General features: G+C 42.6%; 2 protein-coding genes across 3 annotated transcripts in view; one reads left to right on the forward strand and one right to left on the reverse strand.

The window, feature by feature from the left end:
• LOC117348899 (protein-arginine deiminase type-2-like) overlaps positions 1-5,477 on the reverse strand; it is a 244,259-nt gene extending 238,782 nt beyond the window's left edge. Inside the window, exon 1 of the mRNA XM_033921524.1 lies at positions 5,153-5,477. The gene's annotated coding sequence lies outside the window, so the exon portion shown is untranslated. The remainder of the gene's footprint in view (positions 1-5,152) is intronic.
• LOC117348898 (protein-arginine deiminase type-2-like) overlaps positions 1-14,799 on the forward strand; it is a 70,143-nt gene that overhangs the window by 36,841 nt on the left and 18,503 nt on the right. For both annotated transcript variants that reach the window (XM_033921522.1, XM_033921521.1), the window contains exons 4-8: positions 1,186-1,247; positions 3,196-3,313; positions 10,908-11,033; positions 12,636-12,814; positions 14,635-14,729. In XM_033921522.1, the coding sequence (XP_033777413.1) occupies positions 1,186-1,247; positions 3,196-3,313; positions 10,908-11,033; positions 12,636-12,814; positions 14,635-14,729 (580 nt within the window). The remainder of the gene's footprint in view (positions 1-1,185; positions 1,248-3,195; positions 3,314-10,907; positions 11,034-12,635; positions 12,815-14,634; positions 14,730-14,799) is intronic.

Genomic DNA, 14,799 nt, shown 5'->3' on the forward strand with positions numbered 1-14,799 from the left:
CTCCCTCCTCCTCCATGATCTGATATCTCCTTTCCTTTCTTTTCCTCCCTCCCTTCCTTCCCAATGGTCTGGCATCTCAGTTTTCTTCCCTTCCCTCCAACCATGCCCTGGCATCTATTCCTCCCCCTCCATAGTCTGACATCTCTTTTCCTTCCTTTCCCTCCCTCCCTTCCTTCCCAATGGTCTGGCATCTCTCTTTCATCTCCACTGGTCTTCTTCCTCCCTCTCCCCAATCAGTTATAGCATTTCTCGCCCCCTACCCTCGCTTCCATCCCTCCTTTTTTTGTCACCCTCCAGTAAGCAGCACAACGTTCACAACTCACTGCTCTTGTCGGTGTCGGGCCTTCCTCTCTGCTGGGTCCCACCTACTTCCTGTTTCCACGAGGCAGGACCTGGAAGAGAGGAAGGCCCGATACCGACAAGAGCAGAGAATTGTGAACATCTTTCTGCGATCTTTTGTAATTTATGAAAGCTAAGCTCTCTTCCCTTACCTTCTCAGCTACTACTTTTGAGCACATGTACAAACTTACTTATGCTTTGTGCACATAAGAACATAAGAATTGCCATACTGGAATAGACTGAAGGTCCATCAAGTCCAGTATCCTGTTTCAACAGTGACCAACCCAGGTCACAAATACCTAGCTAGAGTCCAAGAAGTAAAACAGATTTTATGCTACTTATCCTAGGATTAAGCAGTGGATTTCCTCAAGCCATCTCAAAAATGGCCTATGGATTTCTTTTAGGAAATTATCCAAGCCTTTTTTAAACCCTGCTAAGCTAACTGATTTCACCATATTCTGCAGCATCGAAGTCTAGAGTTTAATCATGTTATGTTATGTGAAGAAATATTTTCTCTGGGGTTTTTAAAAAATCTACTACTTAGTAGCTATATCTCATGCCCCCTAATCCTAGTATTTTTGGAAAGAGTAAACAAGTGATTCACAACTACCTTTTCTACTCCACTAAGTATTTTATAGACCTCGATCACATCAGCCCCCATAATGAAAGAGGTTGATTTGGGAAGTTATCCTTCTCTTGTGTGTACCACTGGTTTGGGACATAGGAAGCACTGCAGTTAGAACATTCTTGCTGATAAACCAAATTAATTCCATGGATAGTTGCCAAGGAGCATGTTGGTGGAGGAAAAAGCCAACAGACATTTATGCCACTATCCATTTATTTCAGAGCTCTCTCTCGATGTCGACACAAACCGCAGTGGAACGGTGAACAAAAATGGAAAAGACAAGGTAAAGAGGATTTATTCAGTCTTCTGGATATAAAAGTATGCTGGGACTGCTGGAAATTATAGTGGTTTGATAGAGCCGGCCCACGCTTTAGGCATGAGAAGGCAGTCAACTAGGGCAGCAGCTTATTGGGGCTGGCAAAGAGCAACTGCAGTCCACACAAACTCAAAGACCCATCAGCTTGGACTCTAACCTACTCTTTTGATAGGATTTTTATGCGATTAGTTTAATTATCAAAATTTTGTGGTTAATTGAAAGAGGGGGTACAGGTTTGCCTAGAGTGCCAACTGCCCTTGCGCAAGCACTGAGATTTAATGTTGGATGTATGTAGGGGGGTTCTCGATGAAGTATGGGAAGTTGATAACATTAAGCTCCTTGGTTGCTCTATACCAGCCCACAAGGTGCAAGGTCCACTCCACACTATTTTTGTAGCTTTGGTAGATGTTCTGAGATAAACTGTGTCAAAGACCCAGGGATGTGATTGTGACCTCTTAATTTTGGCTGTATATTACATTGTATTTGTTGCTTTGGCTGGAAGTGAGTATGCTTAAGTAGGACAGAGGGAAATATTTCCAGCCATCTCTACAGCCCATTGTATTCCCACCTTGCAGGGTCTCATTTCAGCCCATGGGGTTGCTTCTCTGAAGCGCTGCTTTGAGGTTCTGATACAGAAAACTGTTAACGAGCAGTATCTGTGTTCATTATGGCATGCAGAAAGGGATTCAGCAATAAAATTAACTCATGGGGTAGACGCCACTGCATAGCATATTAAAATGCATGCTAAACAGGTTATTAACTAATCTGCAGCCATGCAAAGAGGCTACAAACCGAGCAATGATGAGGACAGCTTCCGAAATCTACCATCAGGTCTGAGACAGTCTAGAAGGGTTAGAGAAAGGCCCAACTCAAACTCCCTGCCCTTGAGAGCTTGCTGCATGGTGGTCTAATGGCCCCAGACCTACCTGATACCTTTCTGTGCCCCTCCTTGATTTCCAAACACAGCTCCTGAGTGGAGAAGTAGCCCTAATGGCCAGTGTCGTGGGCTGAGATCCTGGGGAGCTGGGTTCAGGCACAAAATCTGAGATTGCGAGTCCACTAGGGACAGAGAAATGACCTGCATAGAACATATACAGCACTGCATACGTCTATTAATAGTAATCAGTGGCGTAGTGAGGGCAGGAGGCGCCCCCCCCCCGCCACATGTGCACCTTTTCCCTTCCCCCCTGGTCATGCAACAAGAAAGTGACTTCAGAGGGAGAGCCAAGCGGCTGGTTGGAGCCAGTGAAAAGATAGATGCATGGGCAGAAGAGGGCAGGGCGAGAGGTGCCAGCACCACCCAGGGTGGCCCCCCCTTACTACTCCACTGGTAGTAATCCCCACCATGACTTAAAAAACTGAACTCCTCCCCCAGGTCCCCCAAACCTTACTCCTAGATTCAGTGGCCTGAATATGAACCTGCACGTCTTTATTTCAGTAGGATTTAATACAGTAGATCCCCAGACTATTCATTTTAGAATTTAAATTGCTATTCGGCCAAATATGAATAATGTATTTGGGGCTCTATTCAGGGCCAAATCAAATATGAATATTTGCCACAAGCTTAATCTGGTCCACTGGTTGAAAGATCACAGGGTGGTAGAATTCAAACTGTCAACAGGGTACAACAGTGGTTCCCAACCCTGTCCTGGAGGACCCCCAGGCCTATCGGGCCCTAATGATTATGCATGAGAGCTCATATTTTGCAAATCTGCTCCATGCATATTCATTATGGCTAGCCTGAAAACCCAATTGGCCTGGGGGTCCTCCAGGACAGGGTTGGGAGCCACTGGGCTATATTTCCCCATGTATCTTGATAGGTCAAAGATTATACAAATGAGTTGGAATCTGCAAGAAAGAAACGGGAACCATTTCATACTTCTTAAGGAAATGTGGTTGCGTTTTGTCTCTGCAGGCCTCCTGGACATGGGGACCTGATGGACAAGGAGCCATTCTGCTAGTAAACTGTGATAAGGATAATGTCAGTTCCAAAAACATGGACAATTACGATACCAGGATTTCTAAAGATGAAGGTATGGTTACTGCGGAGGGGTAGACTGGATGAGCCATTTGCCCTCTATCTGTCATCATGTTTCTATGTTTCTATAGTTCAATATAAATTAATGGGACTAATCTACTCGCATGCTGTGATAATAATACACAATATCTATCCAAATCACAGTTTGTACTTAAAAACACTTTTATCAATTAATTTATAGTGCTCAGCCCTACAGCCTATTCAATGTTCAAACGTGAAGTGAACTAAACATAGGCTGCCCTCAGACCATCATTGCAACTATAATGTCTGTTCCACCACAGTCAAGATGTAATTCACAAAGCAGAAAATAAATGTTCACTTATCTGTTTGCAGTGGTGTAAATAGTGGGTCACGTAACAGGCAGCTAGTGCTTGATTAAAATGATCCTAATGCTGTGAAGCACGAGTCTTCCCCCCTCAATGCTTCCTCAGGAGGGGAAATCCTAAAATACAAAACAAAACCCCTTAAACATCAATGTTACCCACTTCACTACATAAATATCATTCCTCCTAACATACATTCAATTATAAGAATTCATTAAATTATACTTCATCAATACCTTATCACGTGTTCAAATCCTAGGTTTTCCTAGACGAGCCGACACAGCGGTTAAAATCACATAAGACGCCGACTCCCTCAAAGGTTTAAAAAGAGGGCAGAACGGCATCACTTCCTACATCAGGTGACTGAAGAACATAACCCATTAAATCAAAAACCAGTCTAGATGTGAATCGCTTGTTCACTCTTTCCAAAAATACTAGAATTAGGGGACATGTGATGAAGCTACTAAGTGGTAGATTTTTAAAAAACAGAGAAAATATTCTTCACACAATATGTAATTACACTTTGGAATTCATTGCCGGAGAATGTGGTGAGATCAGTTAGCTTAGCGGAGTTTAAAAAAGGGTTGGATAATTTCCTAAAAATCCACTGCGTATTCCTAGGATAAGCAGTATAGAATCTGTTTTGCTTCATGGTGCTTGAGACCTGGGTTGGAAAAAAATAAGCAGCTGGCTAAGTGATCCACACCTTTTCAAATAGTGTCATTCATAAAACTTCTGGGTGTCATTCTTGACTGTAAACTAACATACCAGCAGCAAATCAGTGCCGTTGTACAAAGGAGCTTTATAGGTTACGTATGATTCGCTCGCTTACAAAACTCCTCAAACCGTCTTGTTACATTCCCTTGATTATTGCAATGCATTGTACAAAGGAATCACACAAAAAGAACTGCAAATCGTAAAATAAAACTTATTGCAAAAGCAAGGAAATTCAATCCTATAACACTGGCTCCCTATTTCACATAGAGTTACCTACCAAATATTGCTCCTAAGTTTCAAAGCACAAGCCACAAACTCCCCAGAATTTAGAGATAGATTTCAAGAACCCTTCATTCAAACACTCCACATTTGCTATCAATTCCCTCGCTACCACACATGAGTATGACTTGTTCAACTATGTTGGAATTCTATGCCTATTCATTTACGCCAAGAAACATCATTAGATCGGTTGAAATCACAATGAAAAGCCTTCTAATTAAGGATGCTTTTGATTTATAATTCTTTCTGCTCTATGTGTATGAACCCTAACAGCCTCTTTACAAACCCCTTTAAATCTCTATGGGCTTCAAGGCCGTTAGCACAGCGCAGCTTTGTAAAAGAGGCTGTAAATGTCTTATTATCCTATCCTGAGACCTATTTGTGTCAGTACAACTGTGCAGCTTCTTTTATCTACTACCCTGATTTTAGATTGATGTATATTTGTTTCATTCTTCTCCAATCTTACTCATCCCTCATGTATTCTTTTTTGTCTCGTCGTTTGAATCATGGCATACCTGGGCTCTGCTGCAGCACACTGGAATAAGCTGTGGATTCCTCCTGCAGAGCTATAACAATTCTGTCCAGGCAGAACTGCCTTTTCCTATTTCGGTTCATAGTTGCCATCTTAACCAGAGAAAACTTACTATCTCATAGAGCTTCAAAGTCCCAGGCTTCTTGCAATTCAGTTAACAGGGCACAGGTTGTTCCTTCCCTCTGGCTGTGAGCTCCAGCAGTTTCATTCCTCCCTTGTCACTCCTAGCCAAACTGCTTTTATGCCAGAGTTCAGAAGGTTCAGGAGCAGTTCCTCCCCTGACTAACTCAGACTTCTTTTGAGGTTACTGGAAAGCTCTATCTTCCCTTCCCCCAAAAGATTCCTTACTTCCCCAAGCTCCCAAAGAACTGGCCCATGGCTTCTAAGCTTCCTGGGAAGTGTAGTTCCCTGAACACAAGCAGGTCTTTCCTGGTCCTCTTCCTAAAACAACACTACTGCTTCCCCCTAGTGCCTCTGGGCATATATCACACCCTATCTCAGCCAACAGTGGTGCTGGAGCTCCCTCTTGTGGCCACTGCCTTACATGACAAGCCCCTTGCCTGTCACAAGATATATCTGTGCAAAAAAAAAAAAACAAACTCTTTGGATCTTTTGAGACGTGAGTGGCGTCCGTATGAGAGTGTGATCGGGCTTGATACACCCTGAGGCAGCTTGACAGTGAAACGCTGGCCATCGTTGGTGTTCCGATCTTTAAAGGAGAAAGTTAAGTTATCATTATCTTCTTCCATATCACTCAATTCTGAAAGTAATTTTTCAACACATTGCTATGACCATCAAAGTAGGAGGTTTTATGCCAGTGAAGTGATCGCCCGAACACCGCTATTCCACCATTGTGGAGGTGGTCGGGCCCCTGTCTGAGGCTTTTTCCTCCGTTTAAGATTGGTTTTTGCTTGTGTCTTTATTTACTATACCTTCATTTTTCCTTTTGGTGAAAGTGTTTTTTGTGACAAGATATATCTGTGTACATCTTAGGAAGGAATCACAAGAATTCAGAGAAAAGATGCATTGTTAGAAGCTTTCTAAAATGCAAGTAAGAGGATGATATTCTAACCATTGGATTCAGCTCCGGATCTCTGGAGGCATATTGGTATGATAGGAGTCTGTTAATGAACCTTTTTTTTTGGGTACAGCCTTTGCCCGAGGGGAAGGTAAAGAAGGATTGATATTGAGTGGAGCAGCCAGGCCCTGTAAAGATGAATTGGGTGGGGAGGTAGTAGGGTAGTAGGCTTTGAAGAAGAGGCATCCAAACTTGAAGAGGACTCTTCCCTCAATCGATAGCCAGTGTAATTTTTGGTAGAAAGGGGTTATGTGTTCAAATTTTCTCACTGCAGTGTTTTGGATGATACTTAGTTTCTGGAAGTGTCGGATTTGTACTGATAGGTAAGCAATGTTGCAGTAGGACTGGGAAGGGGAGAGAAAGGGAGGGCCTGGTGCACAGGGATGGGAGGGGTGGGGAAGGAGAAGGGGAGAGCAAGGGAGGAGATGGTGCATAAGGATGGGAGAAATGGAGAAGGTAAGAAATTGGAAGAAATGCTGTTTATGGATAGATGGGAATAGGGGAGAAGAAAGAGGGAGAATATGGTACACGTGGATAGATGGGAAGGGAAGACATGGAAAAGTAGATAGATTTGAGGAGGAAGCAGAAAAATGGAAGGAAGTTAAAAGTTAATGCCAAGGATGCGCTATTTTGCTGATTAAGGATGGATGTAGGGCAGAAAATGAAGGAGAGGAAACCAGCAAATGGATAAGAAGACCCTGGATACAGAGTTAAGAGATAAGAAGGAAGTGCGACCAGAGACTGGTAAAAGATTAGAAAAATAAATCATCAGACAACAATGGTAGGAAAAGTGATTTTATTTTCAATTTAGTGATTAAAATATGCCAGTTTTCAGAATATACTTCTGCTGTCTATATTTTGCACTGTTCAGGAAGAAATGTATTTCTTTCAATTTCTCTGGTGTTGTACTACAGAGTCTGGCATCTTAGGGTTTCGTTTGTGTATATTAGGATTTTTAGTTTGTGGTCCTATATTTGCATATGGTTTATCTATGTTCTGAACGTATGATCAAGGTCAGGTGTTCTGGTAGGAATGAATATTGTGAAGCATTATTGGTGTAATGACCCCCATGTAGGAAGATATTTAGCAGCAGTTTGTCCAAATTTTGGAAGGCCCTGAGCCCGGGGCTACATCTGCATGTGGATGTCGATGTGATGACATCACATGCATGTGCGCATGAGTGTGATGTCATCATATTGACTTCCATGCATGCGCGGAGGCCCTCTAGGCATGGCCTGGAGCTCAGGGAAGGAGACATGAGGTGTGTGTGGCGATGGGGCTAGAGCAGAACAAGGAGGGAATGGGGACAGAATGGGGTGGAGCAATGTGTCCTCTTTTTTTAAAGAGGAAATCTGGTAACTCTACCGAGGACACAGAAGCCCCTTGTATCAGCCTCCTTTCCTCCCTGAACTGGAATCCCAATCCCTTATGTCTAGCAGCCAGCACTCCGTCTAGGGTTACCATATGGCTCCAGAAAAAGGAGTCCATTTGAGAAGAGCCAGCGTTTTGTTCAATGGATTGCAAGAAATAAGGAGACACCTGAAGATGGCATATATCCCCTGAAGTAGCCAGTTTAGGCGAAACAGAAAGTCTTTTCTGTCGGGATTAGGAGCTGAAAGTCTCTCTGGAATTTTTCACCTCTTCAGATGAGTGGTTTTCTCCCTTAATTGCGGTTTTTTTTGCATTCTGTGCCTCTGAAAATTCTTGCACAAATGAAATTGAGCTGTAGCCTTCATTACTAATCTAGTTAAGCTTGGGGTTCATATCATGAATTTTTGACATACTTACAGTTGCTCTATTTATATATAAAAAAAGTGTTTGAAAAAAAGTGATTCTGAATGAATGAAAATCTTATCTATATAATTGTAGACGGAGTTTTTTTATAAACCTGTGATGATGTGTTGAGGGCTGGGTACTTGTGTAGTCCCAACCTCTCACAATTGAGGTTTATTTTTCTCCGTGTCATTGTTATTATTGTTTTGATTTTCTATATGTTCTAAGTGACGTCAATGCTTCTGTTGGATGCAGTTTGAATGAGCCCCTGCTAATAACTATATCTAACAATACGTATAAAATTTACATATATTGATTATTACGATTGTATTCCAGAAAAATTGCTAGTTCCAGAAAAAGGAGGACAGATTGAGACATCTGAGTTTTATTTCCATTACTTTCAGTAGAAGCAAAACCCGGATGTCTCAGTCCGTCCTCCTTTTTCTGGAGTCATATGGTAACCTTAACCCTACCCCCATGACCTTTTCCCAGGGAGCATCTCTATAACTATACCCTCTTCAAAGCACATCACACAATGTGATACCTGCCAGCAAGCCTTCTCCGGAGTAGCCCCCACACTCTGGAATGCACTCCCTGAAAAACTTTGATTAACACAAGACTATCTCTTCTTCAAGAAGCAGGTGAAACATTGGCTCTTCAACCAGGCCTTTAATGGAAGATGTAACTAACTTGCTAGTCACAGACACAAGAGCGATATTTGGCTGCACATACTATAGCGGGACATTTTCGCCCCTAGTTGAGAATTCTTAAGCCCCATTCTGACCTCATGTGCAACTTCTTTAAATTAATCGACTTAATTTCCTATTAAGAACATAAGAATACTGGGTCAGGCCAATGGTCCATCAAGTCAAGTAGCCCATTCTCAAGGTAGCCAATCCAGGTCACTAGTACCTGGCCAAAATCCAAGGAGTAGCAATATTCCATGCTACCAATCCAGGACAAGCAGTGGCTTCCTCCATGTCTTTCTCAATAACAGACTATGGACTTTTCCTCCAGGAACTTGTCCAAACCTTTCTTAAAACCAGCTACGCTATCCGCTCTTACCCCATCCTCTGGCAATGCGTTCCAGAGCTTAACTATTCTCAGTGAAAAAAAATATTCCTGTCACTCTGTCTTATCTATCTATATCAGTGGTTTCAAACTCAAACCCTTTGCAGGGCCACATTTTGGATTTGTAGGTACTTGGAGGGCCTCAGAAAAAATAGTTAATGTCTTATTAAAGAAATGACAATTTTGCATGAGGTAAAACTCTTTATAGTTTATAAATCTTTCCTTTTGGCTAAGTCTTAATAATAATATTGTCATTAATACCTAAAGAGCCATATGATCAAGAAATTGTTTTATTTTACTTTTGTCATTATGATAAACATACCGAGGGCCTTAAAATCGTACCTGGCGGGCAGCGAGTTTGAGGCCACTGGTTTATATACTTCATCTTTGCTGACACCCTATGCTGTCTATTAAAATGTTTTTCACATATTGTCATGTAGCAGACTATGCCATACTTTGAACTGTAATTTGAATATTTTTACTACTGTAACTGTCTATTGCTTAGGTTTGATTTATTCCTGCTTGAGCGAATTCCTTCATAAAGGCGGTTTCATAAATCCTAATAAATAGATACATTTAGAAAGTCATCTTTACAGATATTGGTTGTAGAAAAATTGGATTTTGGGGGTACTTGAAATCAGCCATGATTAGAATGTAGCCAGATGCTAGCTAGATGATGAAATATTAACAGAATTTAGAGGAACTACCTATTCATTCTGGCCAGGTGGATGGTGCTTTTCTCTTTCCATTCTCTACCCGGTGGCATAGTAAGGGGGACTTCGGGAGGGCGGATCTCGATGGGGACGCCAGCACCTCTCCGCCCCACCTCACCATGCTTACGCCATCCATCTCCCACCCATACCTCTGTAGATCATTGCCAGTGTGAACAAGTTCTCCTGCCTGTTACTCACACCAGTCTAGTTCCCCTCTGAATCACTTCCGAGTCGCAGAGTCAGAGGGAAACCCAACATTGGCACAAGCAGCCTGCTGGTGAAGCAAGTCACGCTGGTACATAAGCTGAAGGGAGAGCGTGTGTGTGGAGTGGGGAGGGGGAGTGAAGGAGTAGGGAGATGCAGAAGAAGTGCAGGGGGTCTACCCTCACTATGCCACTGTCTCTACCAGTTATCTCTTTCCTTCCACACATTGAATTTCTATCCATAAGGATCTGTTTCCTGCTGAACTTTTCTTCTGTTTGACTCAATGACCTCTTTAACATATAGGGGGTTGTTTATTAATCTGGGCTGTTTTTGCACTTACTACCTTAATAGCAAAAACTAAAGCGCCTAAATCAGCCAGCGCCTACAAAAATGGTGCCAGCCGCATGTCAGTCATGCTTAGAATTGCAGCTACCGCTGCCTAAGAAAAACATAGGCGCTGGTAATTTAGAGCAGGCCTAAAGTTTTACACAGAATTGCTCACAGCTGCACCTGAAGTCGCGATCAAGGTGCCGCCTGCTGCCTGGCTTATGGTGCCGTTTACAGAATAAGGTCCTAAGTGAACTTACACTTGGGAGTGTGCTCAGCATGTCCTCAGCAATTACGGCACTGAAAAGTTCATTAGCGCGCTTAAACTTGGTTTCAATTAGCACAATGGAGCTAACTGCTATTGAGGAGGGGCTAGGTAAGCCTGTGCGGTGCCATGCGCTAACCCCGCCCATCCTTTGCTACTTCTTCTCACCCTCTGTGCAAATGGGCAGCTAACGCTATGCATGCCAGTCAGGAGGACACTGCGCTAAGAGTGGTTGTGGCCGATTAATGTTTCTCCTCCTCTTCTCTTTGAAATTTGCCCTGTGACACCGTTCTCTTCTCATTCTTAGAGCTGAACGACTTCTCTCAGATGATCCTCACAGTTCGCGGCCCTGATGCGACCTTTCATGACTTCAAGCTCCTTCTCTATATTGCACTCTCTGACCTGGATAAAGTGGGTGTTTTCCGTCAGCAAGGTGAGTTCCTGACCACCTAGTGTACCATTCACTAAGATGACCATATGGCCTCCATGTCAAAAAGGCAGCTCGGGCCATTCTGAGTGCAAGCATGGATTGGAGTCGCCCAGTGGTTAGAGTTGCTGCCTCTGCGCTCGGAGCATGTGGGTTCAATCCCAGCGTGACTCCTTAATCCTCCATCGTCCCACGTATCATAGTTAGATTGTCAGCCCGTGTACAACATGCTTGTATCTTGCCTCGTTAACATTTCTCTTTTTTGTATTTATACATTTTAAATCAATAAAATTGTCATCTGCTTTAGGTGAATCTCTTCTTGAAAAAGCAATCATTAAATCCAAATAAATATATAAATACAAATGGTTTAGCCTTAATCCTCATGGTACACAACGATAGAGTTATCACAGTACCCCAACAATGAAAGTATGGCTCTTATCTTAGAAGCTGAACATCTAAAAAGCAGCATTAATTTTTTTTTATTTATTTATAAATTTTTCACATTATTTAACAAGCATATCATCTTGTACAGAAAGTGTAATTAAGATAACATAATATTTAAAATTACTTTCCATCCAGAAAATAAATCAATCTATAATAGGAAATTATTTCTCTACTTAATGACACACTAGTCCTCAAAATTAGGATCCATGATTAGAGAATAGGAGTGATTGAACTATATAATAATGAACAAGAAAACACATTATCTGATGCTGAAATTATTACTTAGACATAGATATTATTCCATTTTCAAGGTGTTTTGTGGAGAGGAAAGCCGTCAAATGAGCCGGTTCAAAGAACACATATTTTAAAGTTTGATACCTCACTACAAGGGTATCTAAGGAAAAATAAACCCCTAATTTGAGTCACACCTGGTTTCAATATTAGAATAGATCTAGAGACTTCCTGGGTTTCCATATTCAAATTTTTCCTGATGTCTCTAGGGAGACTCAAAAGAGAAGAAGGGAATTTCTAAAAAAAGCAGCATTTAGACATCAAGATTGCACAGAGACATCCAAATCCTGATTTTGTAAAGCTGTGATATGAATATCGAGAACTTAGTATGTCCATAATGCAAGGGGTCATAATGGTCTGGGCATGTTTTGGGTGTGACTAAGAAAGGGTCAAAATAGTCCAAAAAGATGGACGTTGTTATTCGGACCTGGTACTTAGCACATCTGGATTACAGAAAGGTTCTGTCCACTAGAGGGATTAAGGCCAATCAGCTCTTTAATTGTGGAAACTAGCGAGGAATGACGTCCGGATCTCCCCAGACATGTCCTCCTTTTCAAGAATATGTCCGGGGGTCCGGACGGCTAGTCAAAACCTGGCACTTTTTGAAAAGCTTCCTGTCATAAATCACGTGGGGGGGAGGGGCATCGGCGCATACAATGCAGTGATGTCATACACACACATGTGTGCATGTGATGTCATTGTGTCGTGTCCACGCATAAGCGGATGCCATCTGGGGGCGGGGCTGGGGGCAGAACAGGGCATGACACAGGTGGAATGGGGGGGGGGGGGCCTGGGGTGTAGCCATGGGTCCGGATTGTACATCACGACACCATGTGGCATCACTAACAAGTTCTTTCCTTCCTCTCTCCTCAGCGGGTGAAGATAAATCCCAATTCAAGCATGTACTGGGCACAAATAAGTTGTATCATGAGGTGGAACGCGAGGTGGGAGAGGAGGAGATTGTCTTCTACGTGGAGGGCCTCTCCTTTCCTGATGTGGGCTTCTCTGGGCTGGTGACCATCAATCTCAGCCTGCAGGATAACAGCATCCAGGTATGATGTCACCAGTTTCATGCAGTGCCAGCTTCTCTGCACCTCCTACACATCAAAGACCAGGGCAGAGGAGGAAATAAAAACATTTTGTACAGTAAGTTCAGAGAGAGGACATAATTCAGGACTGGGGGTTCTTTGCGATTCAGCTACACCTCACAAAACAGCTCCCGTGTTGTCCAGAAACTAGGCAAGCATCAGCATTTAAATCTTCCTCTTGTGGCACAGGAAGGGAAGCTCAGAATGGCCACAGCAAACTTTTGCAGAGCCATAAATGAAACACTTTTATCTGCTAATTTTATGGAATTTATTTTTTTAAGGAAACACTACTGAGTGGTTTTATATTGTGCGCCTCCATTTAAAGGCCCCCAAGGGAGCACGTTGGATTCCTCACAGAAAACATGCGCATCCTGCTATTGGTGCTCGCAGTTAAAGCAGCCACGGAGTTGACTTAAGTTAAAGTGGCTAAACGCATGGAACTGGGAGCCCCGCCTGTGCCCTGCTCATGCTCCAACCCCTTCCAAATATGAACTAAGGTCCTAGGCACACGTGGGAACCCTGCTATAGACATGCACTTCTCCATGTGTCTCAGTTTCAAAACTGGATGTTTTGCGTTACTGGATGATCTTTCTCTGTCAGCCGCAGAACCCCCAGAAATTTACTCATTACAGGACAGTCAAATTCTCCCAGGGATATGCGACATACACATACTGAACAGGCTTCCCAAGGGATATACAATCCATACAAACACCCTTGCTCAATGTATAAACACATGATACCCTCTTCCCCAGAGATAGACAATTCATACAAACTCCCCCTGAGGTAAATACACTGTACCCTGTTTCCTAGGGATATAAAATTTCTCAGTCAGCACTAATATTCATGAGCTGACTGGCTAAGTCTTGCAGCCAGAGACCCCCTTAATTAGCAAGTCTGTTTCTGGCCACTATGACTTAGCTGCTCAGCCAATACATATCGGCTTGTCAACTACAGCTGAACTCAGACCGGAAATTCTATGCCAGTGGCCAGATTGAATTTCTGGGTTGGCCACCAACCATGAGAATAGTCAGGCTGCCGCTCTCGATCTGAAAATCGCCCTCTTGATGTCTGTGCAATTATTTTTTTAACTTTCAGACATTGTAGGAAGTTGGATCATAGGCCAAATTTAGAATTGATTTACATTGCACAGACTGATTTTGCTCTTAAATATACTTCAAAAGTCATTTATCATTAGGAAAAGGCTTAATTCTTTACCAGCTTTGTATCAGAAAAGAATAAGGAATCACAGTATGAAGATAATGCACAAGCGAGTGAGTGACTTTAAAAGGACATATTCCCAAGGACAACACAGTGGAGCTCCAGTGACCCAGTGGCTGTGTTCAATACTGCTATTTGGGCAATCCCTCAGCTTTTTCTTTCCCTGGACAGACCAACAGTTGGGATGGGGGAAGGAGAGCTCCATGGTGACACCTAGTGGTCTGATTCCAAAAGGAGCCCTAGTGAGTGACCCTAACAGTCACGTTGGGGAACTGAGTGAGATATTGGTTGTGAATGATTTATTCATTTATTTAAAGAATTTATTAACTGCCTATTCCAAGGCAGCATTATAAAAGTAACATACACACAATGATACAGACCAAACTTATAAAGCCATTTTAAATTACAAATGAATAGTTACATCTTAGGGAGCCATAATTTAATAATGCCTTGTGCTGCCAGATCCCACTTCTGCTTCCATAAATCTGGAAAAGGGATCAGTTCTTGAAAATCATGGGAACCAGGACTAGATGGCTAAATGGCTTATTCCTTTGCTTTCTCCACAGGGCTTGCCAGTATTTACAGATACGGTGGTTTTCCGAGTAGCTCCATGGATAATGACCCCAAACATTCTGGAACCTGTGGAGGTCTTTGTTTGCAGGTATGTTTTACACAGAATTACTCATAGTGGCACCTGAGGTAATCTCCACCCATAACCATGCCTACTTTGG

Source organism: Geotrypetes seraphini, chromosome 15 (genome assembly GCF_902459505.1).
Source record: "Geotrypetes seraphini chromosome 15, aGeoSer1.1, whole genome shotgun sequence".
Classification (NCBI taxonomy): Eukaryota; Metazoa; Chordata; class Amphibia; order Gymnophiona; family Dermophiidae; genus Geotrypetes; species Geotrypetes seraphini.